The 13,948-nt window shown below is 39.4% G+C and overlaps 1 protein-coding gene across 1 annotated transcript in view; it reads right to left on the reverse strand.

Moving 5' to 3' along the window:
* Positions 1 to 13,948, reverse strand: part of LOC101860497 (MAM and LDL-receptor class A domain-containing protein 2-like) — a gene marked incomplete at its 5' end in the record, with an annotated part of 192,461 nt that overhangs the window by 138,965 nt on the left and 39,548 nt on the right. Inside the window, 14 exons of the mRNA XM_035969949.1 lie at positions 412 to 549; positions 1,999 to 2,067; positions 3,631 to 3,905; positions 4,396 to 4,516; positions 4,976 to 5,062; positions 5,953 to 6,043; positions 6,535 to 6,657; positions 7,519 to 7,673; positions 8,401 to 8,583; positions 9,701 to 9,788; positions 10,010 to 10,163; positions 10,937 to 11,033; positions 11,705 to 11,854; positions 13,515 to 13,717. Of these exons, the coding sequence (XP_035825842.1) occupies positions 412 to 549; positions 1,999 to 2,067; positions 3,631 to 3,905; positions 4,396 to 4,516; positions 4,976 to 5,062; positions 5,953 to 6,043; positions 6,535 to 6,657; positions 7,519 to 7,673; positions 8,401 to 8,583; positions 9,701 to 9,788; positions 10,010 to 10,163; positions 10,937 to 11,033; positions 11,705 to 11,854; positions 13,515 to 13,717 (1,934 nt within the window). The remainder of the gene's footprint in view (positions 1 to 411; positions 550 to 1,998; positions 2,068 to 3,630; positions 3,906 to 4,395; positions 4,517 to 4,975; positions 5,063 to 5,952; positions 6,044 to 6,534; positions 6,658 to 7,518; positions 7,674 to 8,400; positions 8,584 to 9,700; positions 9,789 to 10,009; positions 10,164 to 10,936; positions 11,034 to 11,704; positions 11,855 to 13,514; positions 13,718 to 13,948) is intronic.

A 13,948-nucleotide genomic window follows, 5' to 3' on the forward strand; every position in this document is an offset into this window, starting at 1 on the left:
TTTCTATGTCTGTCCATGATTTGTTGTGCGTGGTCAAGTCCAGGTTAATATAGACTCTAGTGAGTCTCATTTGCATTGGTGAGTTTGGAACCTCATATATTTAAGAAGAATATAAATGCTCTACTTCAAAATGGAATGTGCTGTTTTTCGCTCCAAAAAATATAATGTTTTGTTATGTTAAACTATGTTGTGATGAAACCATCATGGGTATAACTCAAAATAATAAAATGTGACTTGGTCATTTTTCCTCTGTAGTCTTCTCTCATTCTTTTTTTTTTTAAAGGGGATGATATGAGAGCTTTCTTTTGAGACAGTTTATTGCTGCTGTCTTTCACTGACCATAAACAAAAATGATTGTAACTTCCTTTCATGTATTGTAAACAAAATGTATTGTAGCTGTCTGTCACTTACTGCCGCTGTGGTCACGTTGTGGCCCAGTGGCCGTGGTCTGAGGACGTTGGGACTGTCTCTGCCAGTCAAAGTTGTCCGTCTTGTCCTGGGTCCACTTGCAGAAATCCAGGTTAAAGTTACAGTTCAAGCTGCCAGTAGCTGTGGACAGGAGACCAGAACATATTCAAGAATGCACTAATAGCCCAGTTGGTATATTGCTGAATTGTGCTTTGGATGACCCACTTTTAAATCCCTGATATGGCATTCCTGAACTAAGGGTGTTTCGAATTCTTCAAGGTTCTCTACAAATTTTGATTATCTCTTTTTGAAAATAAAGATTAATCTTTGAGGCTTCACCTCTTCAATGATCTTACAGTATATATAGGGACTTCAGATCTACAACATATCATCTATTCATAATTATTCAAAGGGGTTACAGAAGAATTTATAACTTAATTCTCTTACAAAGATAGTCTGTTCAATATGGCTTTCGGGATTTTTTAATATCGTGTTTTATAAACATAATCCACAACTTCAAAACAATGGCTGTCTTTGCAAATGTACTTTCTTTTTAATATGTTCTCTCTTTAACTCTTTATCTCTGGCAAACCGCTCCCAGGGGATCGCGGTCGGAACCACTGTGCTGGTGAGCCGCTGACATCAGCTCAAGCACTTTTTTTATGACGACTTCGATACCAAATTACTTTTTGGCAGTTGCCGAAAACAGGTCTCATTGGATGAAGAACTATCAAAATAGGTTCACTTATTTTGATTCAAAGACCAATTTAGTGACGTTTTTGTCATTTTTAGATTTTATTCCAAAAAAACCCTGCATAGTGGGTTTACCCCCTCGGAGATAAAGAATTAATACTATGATCCACTGCATTTCATACCAATTATTAAAAACACAGCATTTTGTGTCTACGACTATTTTCAATACATTTGCACGCAAAAAAAGAACTTTAAAAAAATATTTGATGTAATTACTTGGGTAATACAATCCAGTGCATGATCCCAGTAGAAAAGTTGAACAGGGTTGACATCCACCCCTTGGCGCTCATATGACTTTATGAAAACAATACAGAAATTATTATCATCATTATCATCAAGAACCAGAACTGAAGCTGACATATGCAATTATGGTTCAAAACGCATTGCTTTGTTCATGTGTTAGTTTTAGTAAGGTTTCACGGAGTTCGCAACTGCATTAGGTCATATGAGCGCCAAGGGCTGGATGTCAACAGAGGAGTCCAAACAGGAAATCAGGTTTACTCTGTTCACCTCTCTAGCCTCAACAATACTGTGCTGTCAATCAATAAAATATTATTATTCTGGTCTTTCCCCATCACCCACCTATTCAAATTCCCTTAGTAGCTTAAGCTGTTTATGATCTACCTCATCCTCTTTGGTCTTTTCTTTTTCTTGTATGAGCAAGATGTTAAAGGCTTTTATATCTTTCTTTTTATATCAGTTCAAGTTTTCCAGAAACTGCTTTTGTGTCTTTCTTTTTATATCAGTTCAAGTATCCCAAAAACTGCTTTTGTGTCTTTCTAATTATTTTTCGATACCCGAAACTCTAAACCCGACAAAACAAGTCCTGGTACATACTTGTAGGAGCTGCTGTCGCTGCGTTGAGGAGCGAGGGCTTTGTGGCTGGCTTGGCAGATGCTGGAGAAACTGTAACAGTCAGAGAGTGAGAATTGGATCAGATCAGATTGGACAAATGGCTTTTTTCTGATGTGGTTGAAGATTTGTAAAATGTTGTCAACAAATTTCACTCCCATCAGTATATAATTTAGACAACTGAAGAATTGGGTTGCCTTGACCATGTCTATCAGTTCAAATCTTAACAGTTTCCACAGAAGTATCATTAGGCACTAGCCATTCCTGACAAAGTGGTACATGATAAGTCAAATCTTCGTAGTTAATATCAATTACTACCAACTATCCCTGACAACATCCTGCGAAGGGTTGAGAAAGGGCTGCTTCAGGGTGAAAGGATGAACCCAAAACAACACTCATCCCTTACAGCCATCACGTGTATACTCTGTCCCTGGCACTCTGGAGTGAAGGGCAATGAGGAGGCTGATAGGATTGCAGGCAATGCTGTGGTTGATGGTGAGGTGAAATTTGACAAAGGAGAAGTGTTGAAGACCCTGCTGTAGGAAAAGTTGCGGGATGAGGAAGACCGGGAGACAGCAGAACACCATGCAATCATCAGGGTGCAGGAAATGGGGATAGAGAGGGGCGAAGGGAGAAAAGAACGATAATCTGGAAAGGAAAGACGTCACCATAATCAAACAACTACTGGAACAATTAGTATGGAAACCTTGCGGGCTTTGGTGCTGAAAGGAACTGAGCACTTATGGACCTGTCCAGTGTGAAATGATGTTGTTGTCCAGGACAGGTAAAACAGGTAAATCACTGACAATTTGGAATTATATACATTCTCTTCTGAAGAGGTGATGGTCATTGTCAGACAATGACAAACAAGACATAACTGAAATCCCACTGTGACCGCCTACGCTGACTGTGGACCTGCTCACTTGGTCAAACACATTCAGAATGGAGGGAATCAAATTTTCTTTCATCAAAATACTTACTGCCACAAGGCCCGCTGTGGTATCCTACGTCATCAAAGGCAATGTCACTCTGGTAGTTACTTCCCCTTACACCTTTTATATAGATCTGAAAATGAAAAGTAACAAAAAAAACTCATAGTTACATCCACAGAAACACAGGACCAAGTAAATTTTTCTCAAATATCACCCATAATACAAAATCCTTTCATGTCATGTCTACAACTTTTATCTCCGTACATGGAAAAATGGTGAATTATGTATTTCAACCTTTTCACTTTAAGGAAACCTATAAAAAAAAAACTTTCTTACAAAGCAAAAATGCAAAAGTGCAATTCATACGTCCTATAATGACAACAAGAGAAAGACGTTTACTCTGGTTTGCATGTGACTATCTGTTCACTCTCAGTTTTATGTTCAATGTTGGGGATAGGATGATATTTTTTTTTATGTTTGTTGTGACATGGTCTAGCATTTAAAGGTATCCGACTTCCAATCGTCAGAATACTGGTTCAATTCCCAGGTACAACCCAATAGGAAAAATTACTTTATCTAATTCAAGTGAAATTTCCAGAAAAAACATTATTAACACCCACTCTTGAAACTGTTGCAATTGTCATATCTGGATAAAGAAGTAAACAAAGTTTACCTACTCATTTACTCATTCTGGAGTGATGAGACGAAAGAGATCGATCATCTGAGACGAAAAAATAAGATGGATCGTCTAAACAGCAAAGACAACTCACATAGAAACTGGTGAACGGAGAGACAACTTGCACTTGTCCGTTCTGCCAACGGTTCTGCTGTGAGCCAGACAGGGTCCATATGGTAGTGTTCTGGGTGGCCGAGGCTGCAAGCATGATGTTCAGACTGCCCATGGTACTGCCGTACATGTGGTACCAGAACGTGAAGCAGCTGGCGTTGGTGGGAGCAAGTCTGGGGGAGAAACAAAGCAAATAGAAAACAAAACTATTCCATATATCAAAAATTAATTACACTAATTTTTAGTACTACATCTTTTCTACGTTATGTGAAAGTGTCATGAAGATTGGATAAAAAATGGTGGAGTCATTGTGAAAAGTATATACAAATACTACATTTCCAGATATCTTGACCTTCACCAAAAGTGGGCATTGCCCTACCTATAGGAGAAGTTTGGTCTCAGGGGTGTGTATAATTGTTTGGTTATAGAGAAAACTCTCCTTGTCTTTTAAAGAAACTGAACAAGGGGCAAAAATGTTACCTTCGATTTTCTGAAAACAGCATTTTTGGGGATAGCCCCCTTGTGCTTAAACGCGACCATTTAATGCCCAGCTTCAAAAATACATATAGGTAGGAGAAGCAAAAATTCTAGCCACTAAAAGGTAGCAAAAGTGGGTGCTGGATTTAGAAAGGTCGACAAGCACTGGAGTAGAGCATCTCTCACCTCTCACTGGACAGGACAGCAATGTCTCCTGGATGGCGGGGAGAGGAGGCCTCCAAGAACAAGTAGTGTCCGTTGCTGTTCTGTAGGGTGTGGTCACTGCTGGGGCCAGTTCCGGTGGAGTCTGTGCGTGGAGGGGGTGGGTAGTGGGTGGAATGGGTTGAGTTGGTGGTGGGGTGGGGAGGGGTGAGAGGGAGAGGTAGGGAGTGGTTGGAGGGGGGTGGGGGGATAGGGTGGGGGAACGCATCATATCAACATGATCATAAATGTGTCTTATCCACAGATTGTAGATGTGTCATATTAACATGGTCATTAACACGTTATATTATCCTACCGTCTCAACACATTAGTCCTGTCACTACCATACCCATGATGCACTAACTCCTATCACTGAAATAACATTCTAGCTACCCCCCCCTCCCACCACCCCAACCCATCTTTCACCCACAAATATACCTGCCATGTGTTCCATAAGTAAAGTACAAATAAACTTGGTCTGTGCTTAAAATACAGTATCAAAATATTTACGCTTTGAGCACCCTTCCTACCTGACCGTTGAGCAAAACAGAGTAAAAGAATTTACCTGTGGCCCCGCTGTCTCTGGTCCAGTCAAACACATCTGTCTGTAAGTTGGTGAATGAGCACAAGCCCTTTTCAAAGTTGCAAGTAGCTGTTGAGACAAGAGCAAACAAAATTAATCCAAAACAGGGCAAAATTTAAAAAATACTATTTTTGATAAGATAGACGAGATAAGACAAAGCAGACAATATGGATCCAAGACAGGATAATATAAGATAAGACAAGATAGATAAGATGCAATAGAATATTTAATCTGGGTAGGGGGGGAGGGGGAGGTGGGGGAGGAGGGGAAGGGAGTAAAAAAAAAGTTGTATCAGTTTCCGAAAGTAATAGTAGATCTTAATTTGCAGCCCTCTGGCCTTTACTAAAAGTGATGAAACAATTTTTTGTTTACCCATTCACTTCTCTTTGAAACACTCAGCAACATCACATTCTTGAACTGACATTCGTTAAAAGCCTCTCGAATGTCACCAAGGTTATCATACTAGACATTCTTTCAAAAAAAATATTTTTAAGCATTTATGGGAAATGTTTTGTATTGAGGAATACTGCTGGTCAGAACAACAACAGACACATTCTTGTTCGTCTTGGTTAGAGTGTTACGATGCTCGCTCATTCTGACTATAAATAAGAAAAACAGTGACACTGATACAATGTAAAAAGAGCAGATCACAGCAGAGGCGCCCTCCCAATTCAGCGACATAATAGAAACAAATGTTCCTTTTCAACACTAACAAAAAAGGAGAATACAAATATCTTTAAGGAGTCATCAGAAAAACCACAGAATATAAAATCATAAAAGTGTTCATCCTTGAGCAAATTTACGTTGTGAAAAAAGCATTACTTACTTCATCTTTGTGTAATTAATAATACTTCGATGATCAACGCCTGAGGGCGACCAATTCATGTGATTAATAATGCATAAAAATGTTACTCATTTCTTCATCGTAAAAAAATGACATCCCATGATGTGGTGAGTACCTTGGGAGGCACAGGCTCCTAGCCTGACCGAGACATCATCTATGGCTAAGTCAGACTTGAAGTTTGAGCCTCGGACACCTTCAAAGATGATCTGAGGGGAGAAGAGCAGGAGGAACCATTATTTCTGCTGACCACTGGCCTGAAAGGGTTTTTTTTTTATTTGGTTGAACAGTCTTTTGGGCTAATGATGACAGTGAGATTTGTTACAGCTGGTACTGTTGCTTTATGTTGTTGCTTTTATTGTTGATGTTGTTGCATTCTTGATCCACTTATGGCCCTCACTCCAGCACCACGTAGCCTAACAGTAAGATCTGTACAAACAAAGCGTACTTTAAGAGATTTGTAAGCAACCTATTTAGTAAGAAGGCCAGTATGCCTCAAAGACATCCCACCCCCTCTTACACACACACACAAACACACTTTCACACACACACACACACACACACACACACACACACACACACACACACACACACACACACACACACACACACACACACACACACACACACACACACACACACACACACACACACACACACACACACACTCACACCTTAACCTACACTTTCAATCACAGACCTTGAAGTTTTTCGCCACTGTCTGTGCAGGGAGAGTGAGCTCTCCAAGGCTCCAGCGGTCTCCGAGATCCCCCGACATCGTCCACAGTTTCGGGGTGTATAAGTTCGAGTCCACAATCAGCAGCTGGAATAAGTCACACAGAACACTCAGCAAAACATCGACTCAATTCAGACTTTTTCTTCTATGTGCTCACAGTTAAAGATCTTGAAAAGATGGTCGAAGCGAAAAGACTAGGATAATATCATTTATTTTTTTAGAGCATTCCAGGAGAGAAATGAGTTGCAAACTAAGATTTTTTTTAGATCTGTTTCTGGCCTGGCACTTGAAGAAGAAGGAAATTTCAAACTTCTTTTTGTTTTTTTAAAGGTGAGGTTGGGAGGGGGTAGGGGGCAGGGAGAGAGAGCGATACATACTATACGAAAATTTAAGCTAAAAAATGCCTGCTCAAAGTTTTGCAGCTCAAGTTCTACTACAATTAAGTACCTTTTATGCAAAGCAAAGAGTTTTACAACAATATGGATGTAATCCTCTTCAAATGACCCTGCTTATAGAACATAATAATTCACATGACTTACAATCATCCAAAGTTGGGAGTTATTTTCAAAACCCAACACTTTTGTGTCTTCTCCATTTATTTAACCCTTTCCGTACGTCATGATTAACTAACGTATCCATACGAACTCTGTGCACCCATTTTCCAAAGAAGAAATTTACTGATTAATCCGATCCGCACGCTTTGTATTAAGTCTGTCAAAATGATTTTCCGAGAAATACTGAAAGTTTCAAAAAGATCTTGGCCCTAGAAGTATTCTAAAATGTGAAGAATACAACCTCTGAGGTACAAAATGACCCCAGTCGTACAGATAGGGTTAAATGAGAAAACACTTTAAAATGTATTTAAATGAGCAAAGACTTTTTCAGTGCGTTGAAAATTTCCCAGGGAATCAGTTTGATGGTTAAAGCAAAAGAACATCGATACATTACCTTGACATTCAGGTCTCCCATGGTTCCCCCGTACATATGATAGTAGAAATTCAGACACAAGTCTTGGGAGACTGGGGTGAACAAGGGACTCAGCAATCTTGCCACATCGCCGGTCTTCAAGCCACTCGCTGAGGCTTCCGTGTACACATAATGGCCTGTAAAAGTGGGAAATCAAACCAGCTTCACTCTCATATTTTATTAAATAGCTTCCTAATGCTCCTTTTGCCATGATCTTGTTTTTACAGTGTTTGCTGTTCTCTAACTTGTGTATCTCTACATGAATGTGCTCTTGGAAATATGCTTGTATAATTTATTTGCTGCAATAGCATAAATAAATGAATAAATGAATAAATGAATATATGAATGAATGAATGAATGAATAAATAAACAAATAAATAATTTTAAAAAATAATAATAAAATAAATAAATAAATACATAAAAAATAAATACGGCCCAAATTCCTACTAAACAGCAAGCACCATATTATGCTATATAATAGGCGTATAGATAGTAAAATTTGAGTAACTAATTTATTTTAGTAAGTTGGGGGTTGATGTAGAAAATTATACAAAGTAGGAAAAGATTACGATAAAATACTAAAAATTCTTATATTTTAAATTGTTACAAAATAAGAATTTCAATATTGGGTATAAAAGTAGACACTAAAATACATGAAATTGTCATATTTACAGTCATCAAGAATTCCCTAAGCTACCCGAGTTATGGCATGACATCCTTGCCTATTGAATCGGTTATCACGAAGCACCAGTTAACAACTTTTTACAAATTTTGTAAAATAATCACGAAATACACAAAAATGTCAGTGACGATAGTTTGCACAAAACTGCGCTGACACAGAGTAGGGCTTGAAGAGAAACTGACCCGTGGTAGAGCCGTAAGTGTGGTCTTTGCTGGGGCCCGTGCCAGTGGAGGCAGTCCGGCCTGAGGCGTAGGTCCAGTCAAACTGGTCAGTTGTGTCCTGAGTAAAGTCACACATGGTGCTCTGCTCAAAGTTACAACTAAACGGTTTGCCTCTGGACACAGTCACGGTCTGCGAGGCAAGTCCTGGGAAATAGTTAGGAGATAAATACATGTATAAGTGTTGTTGTTAATGCAGACGTTCCATGCTACCATTGATCAAATTTAACTCTTTCACTGCTAAGTGGGTGAAGCTGGGGCGACCATCCTCTACCCAGCACGTCACAGGTGGCGGATAGAGGGCGGCCTCCAGATAATATGGAGGTTAGTTGCAAATACAGAATAAACAGCCGCGGACCAACTAGCGATGACTACAGAGGGCGAGGTGGGGTAGTTTTGGTGGTTCTGCTACTTTCATTAAATGCCTCAACCTGTTCGTCGAAGTGGTCATCGGACGAATCGAGACGCCCATAAATATAACCTCTTACCCTCGGCTATGAGTCAAATAGTGAGGATGTCTGGCTACTCGGAGGATGAGAGATTTATTTCTCCAACAGCAAAGTGCAGATGAAAATGCTTAATCCAAAAGGGCCACCAGAAACCCGTGCTTTGTCTCCTCCAGTAGATACAGGGAACTTATGAGGATTTTCTCTGGAGGTTGAAGATGGGCCAACAACCCATCTAAAAACAATCTTAAAGTTACTGAAATGGAAAGCATAAAATGTTACCGAAAGCGGCCCATGACAGACGAGCATCGCATCGACTGCTCTCCGCCTTAGGTACCCGACGGTATCGGGAGAGACTAAGTAAGTAGGTATTACCAAGTGTTGATACATCAGAGCTTCACTTTACACCTTCCAACAAGGTGCTAACAACTTTTGGCAACAAAAGAGGTAAGGATCATTATGAGGTGGATTTATTTGACCAGTACAATTTAAAGACCATTTATTTAGGAAGTGAATTACTTTGACCAGTACAATTTCAAACAGTATAATTTAAAGATCATAAAGGAGGTGGGTTGGATTATTCTAGCTGTAAAATTTAATGGTTGCAAATTACCTCGATCGTACAATTTAAATGTCATACAGGAGGCACACTACTTTGACCGGCATAACTGAAAGATCATAAAGGAAGCAGATTGCTTTAACCATACAATTTAAAGAACATAAAGGAGGCAGCTGATTACTTTGACCAATATTCAATCCAGCTTCCTAGTGCTAACCTAGACTGTGTTGGAAGCTCCTAATCATTGAGTCCTACAAACCTTCACAAGTCCCATCCAGAAGAACGATGTCATCAAGTGCAAGAACCCCTTGTCTTCCGTAACTTGTCGTGAGCGCCTCAAAGACAACCTGACAATGTCAAGGGAGGGAAAGAAACAATGTATAACAACACAGCAAAGCAAGATACAGATCATATTTTTCCATAAGTACACAATGTTTATCAAATTCAAGATCTAGTAATAAAGTGTTATAAATCTTAATCAAATTTAAGTTCTAGTAAAGTGTCATAAGTGTGTGATAATGAATTTAATCTAGCTGCTTTACTCTGAACAAGATCAATTGTAGCCTACCTGATAAGTCCCCTGGGCTGCAATATTGAGAGACTCTGCCGTCCAAGGCACTGCGAGCCCCTTGGAAAAAATCTGAGCTGGCTGTCCCAGGGCGCTGGTCTGTTTCACGTACACGTTGATCTGTTTGGTGAAGATGGACGTGGAGGCCCAGTACCTGTGCCACAAAATCACAAGAATTAAAACTTTCCCTCCTCTCCTTTTTATTCTCCTTTTGCTCCTTCTCCTCTTCCTCCTCCTCCTCCTCCTCTTCCTCTTTCATCTAGCATCTGATTTTCTCAACAGAAGGTCATATTTTCTACAGTATCAAATTTTAAGTAACAGTCTTTGTTGTGCTTGAAGGATATTTTAAATTATTTCTCTTCTCTTCAAGTGACAAGTCTGAAACAGACCTCTGTTGTTGCAGTTTCCTTCTCTTCTCTCAGGCTTTCCCCATCACCCATCTCTTTTCTAAGTTAGTTATTCTTGATCTACCTCTGCCTCTTTTGCCTTCAGTTTTTTCCTTCAATTATCAACAGTGTCTGGAAATAGGTTAACTTTGATTGTAGGACAAGTTAAAAACTTTGAACATCACATACAGAGCCCAATCTTCAAGACCATGTTGAAACATTCATCATGCTTATTGTATCAAACACAGTCTTCACAAGTGTCCTTTAAAAGAATGTATAACTCATTTGTCAAATAGAACATTGCAAATGTTCATATGTTCCTTTGCCAAAGCAGCACAACCCTTTACTACAAAGTCAAAAAATGGCAATTGATCCCATTAGGTTTTGCGTTCCCAGTTAATGAGTCAGTGTCACTCACTGAATTGCAGCAGCCCCCATAAACACTAAGCTTTCCATCTTAGTTTCCATTTCATAGTTTTCTTTGCATTTACTGACAAACAATCTCAGAACCTGTCAATTAATTAAGTGTAGCAAAACCTACTTCAAGCATTTTGGTCCGGTGGCCGTGATCTTTGGGCTGAGCAGAAAGGCGTTAGTCTGCCCTCGTGCACTCGACGTATAGTAGATGTAATGTCCACCTAGAGGGAAACACAAGAGACATTCAGTGGCATGGCACAGGAGAAAAAAACATTCAGTTGTTGTAAAAAAGGGAACAGATATACGAGTTTGGGCCCTAGCCTTAGGGAAAACAATGACAAAATGTTACTCAACACTTTTATGGAATTTCACATTCTCTATGTGTCTGCATGCGTGCATGATCAAAGAAACAAAAACGAAGTGTGTGTGTGTGTGTGTGTGTGTGTGTGTGTGTGTGTGTGTGTGTGTGTGAGTGTGTGTGTGTGAATAAGTGTGTGTGTCTGTGTGTAAGTGTGTGAATAAGTGTGTGTGTGTGTGTGTGTGCATGTGTATTCGTGAATAAGTGTGTGTGTGTGTGTGTGTGTGTGTGTGTGTGTGTGTGTGTGTTTGTGCGTGAGAGAGAGAGAGAGAGAGAGAGAGAGAGAGAGAGAGAGAGAGAGAAAGAAAGAGAGTCTGTGTGTGTGCATGTGTGTCATTTCTCATGTGTACACATGAACAAAGAACAATTTTTAACAGTATGTGCAGTATTGTTCATTCATGAATTTGTACTTTCACACCTATAGCTACAAAAACTATCTACATTATTTTTATTACCAAATCAAAATTTATCTCTATTCCCATTATTATATGTCTTCACTAATTTAATAACTCCTTTTCTAACAAAGCAACTCACTGGAGGAATTACTGGTGTGGTCAGTTTTGGGTGCCCTGGCCAGTCCAACTTGAGCAGCCGTCTTTGACCACTGCCAGTCACCTTTATCCCCAGGGCCATTGGTCCAGCCGCACTTGCTGTTCTCAAAGTCACAGTTGAAAGACGTGGAGCCTAAGGAGATAAATGATGATGATATTGTCAGAGGGCATTGTGTCATGACGTGGTGTAATCAGGCCATCATCAATTTTTGGGCAAATGGAGACGAATGTAATGATATAATCTCAAAGCCTGTTCATCATTTGCCATGCTCTTGATGAAAAAGAAATACCCATCTATAAGATGAGATATTTTGTGGTTGAAGGATATGGGTGTTGCTTGGTGTTAATAGTAAAATCCGCGAGAAAATGACTGTCAAAGTTTGGTGATTTCCAAAGTTTGAGTGTCTTTGGAAACTGTAAAAATACATTTTTTGTGCGTGTGATGAATGTTTTTCAGTAAAGTCCTCACAGAAATATTATGTTTTTAACTAGACATAAAAGGTGTTGAGCTGCCCCTAAAAATGTTTTGCGAAAAATTGCCCAAAAGGTGGAAAAATGCCGGTCTCATTGATTTCTGTACTTTTACGTGAGCCTTATTTCACCATAATGCAACTCTTATATGTATTTGGCACAATTGTTGTACATTGAAGTAGCCAGCATGCATGAAAATGTTATTGTTTAAGCTGTCAAGTTTTGTATTCTATTTTATTGTGAAGTACCTACAACCACTACGTAGTTGGCTCTATAGAAGTGATCTTTATCATTATTATTATTAATCAACTTCCTCTGAAGAAAAGAAATAGCTACAATCTTTTGCCAGAAGCAAAAGCAATTCAGAAAAGCTTTTATCAAGAAAGAATTTGGTGTGAGTGAGTAAAGAGAATCCTATTGACACAATAACAGTCATTCAGTGCAGGGGAATAGTCAGACAGACAGACAGACAGAAACAAGAGACGGAAAGATTTTCAAGTTTACCCTGAATAGAACAAATAACAAACTTTGATCTTATTAAAAAAAAAGGTCAAGATGCAATATGAGGGAAAAAGAAGAAGCAGAACCAACCAGTGGTACCCTCCAACCTTAGGGGAATGCCTCTTCAAGTAAAAAGACAGACTAGAAAAAGGTGGGTTTCGTGGTGTAAACGGTTCAGTACAAAGTAAGACAGACATACAAAAATAAAGGAGGGAAAAAGAAGTAGGACCCACCATTGGCACACTCCAACCTAAATGAAATCCAGCTACTAGTATAAAGACATTCTAGAAAAAAAGTGGCTTTTAGCACAGGCCTACAACTTAACTACCACAAAAAACAGGAGATTTACCATAACAGTATCATACAACATCTGTTTCTAATTGTTACAAAAGAGAGAAGATCCATTAAACAACAACTAATTTCAACAAAGGAGAGAAGACTATTGGGCTCGCAAATAAATAGGCAATGGGTTCGAACATCATCAGGGGCCCGACTTTATGTTCTTGGGAAAGGCACTTTCAATAAATTGTCCACTCTTCACCCAGGTGGGAACAGGTAGCCAGCTATAGACAGCAAAAGATCTTGCTAGTGTTTAGGCGCTTAATTGACTGATTGTGTTGTATGCTTCCAGGGAAGCTGAGAATATTTCTAAGTATTCAAGAGTCTGCTGGGGTAACAATACAGATTGTAAAGCACATAGAGCCTGCTTTTGAGTAGGAATATGTGCTATACAAATGCTATTTATTATTTGTCATTGAGACTTGTCCAGTGTCAAAGAGGACTCAGAATATGTGTGCGATTAACAAAGCTCTTTTACTAACTTGACTGGAATGTTGTCCGTGGTGCGTTGGTCACTGCAGGTGCAGCGGTGGTAGTATGTCCTGGCACCACTGCATTTGCTGGGGCAATCTGGCAACTTTGGCGACTAAATGAGATGTCGTCAAGAGCGATGTCACCATAGTAGCCATTGCCAGTGACTCCAATGAACATCAGCTGGGAACGAAAGAGCTTTGTGAATATCTTTCTTTTTTTCTTTATCAAAAGAGAAACAAGAGGAAATGTTACTCAGCTTTTCAATTTTTGTAAAACATATCTCCCCCTCTGTCTGCTTTTCTTTATGTGTTGCTCAGTTCATCTATCAGTCAGCATTTCTCTCAATCTTCTCATTCTTGCTCTCTCTCTCTCTCTCTCCCTTCTCTCCTTCTCTCTCTCTCTCTCTCTCTCTCTCTCTCTCTCTCTCTCTCTCTCTCTCTCT

This window comes from Aplysia californica, unplaced genomic scaffold (genome assembly GCF_000002075.1).
Source record: "Aplysia californica isolate F4 #8 unplaced genomic scaffold, AplCal3.0 scaffold00200, whole genome shotgun sequence".
Classification (NCBI taxonomy): Eukaryota; Metazoa; Mollusca; class Gastropoda; order Aplysiida; family Aplysiidae; genus Aplysia; species Aplysia californica.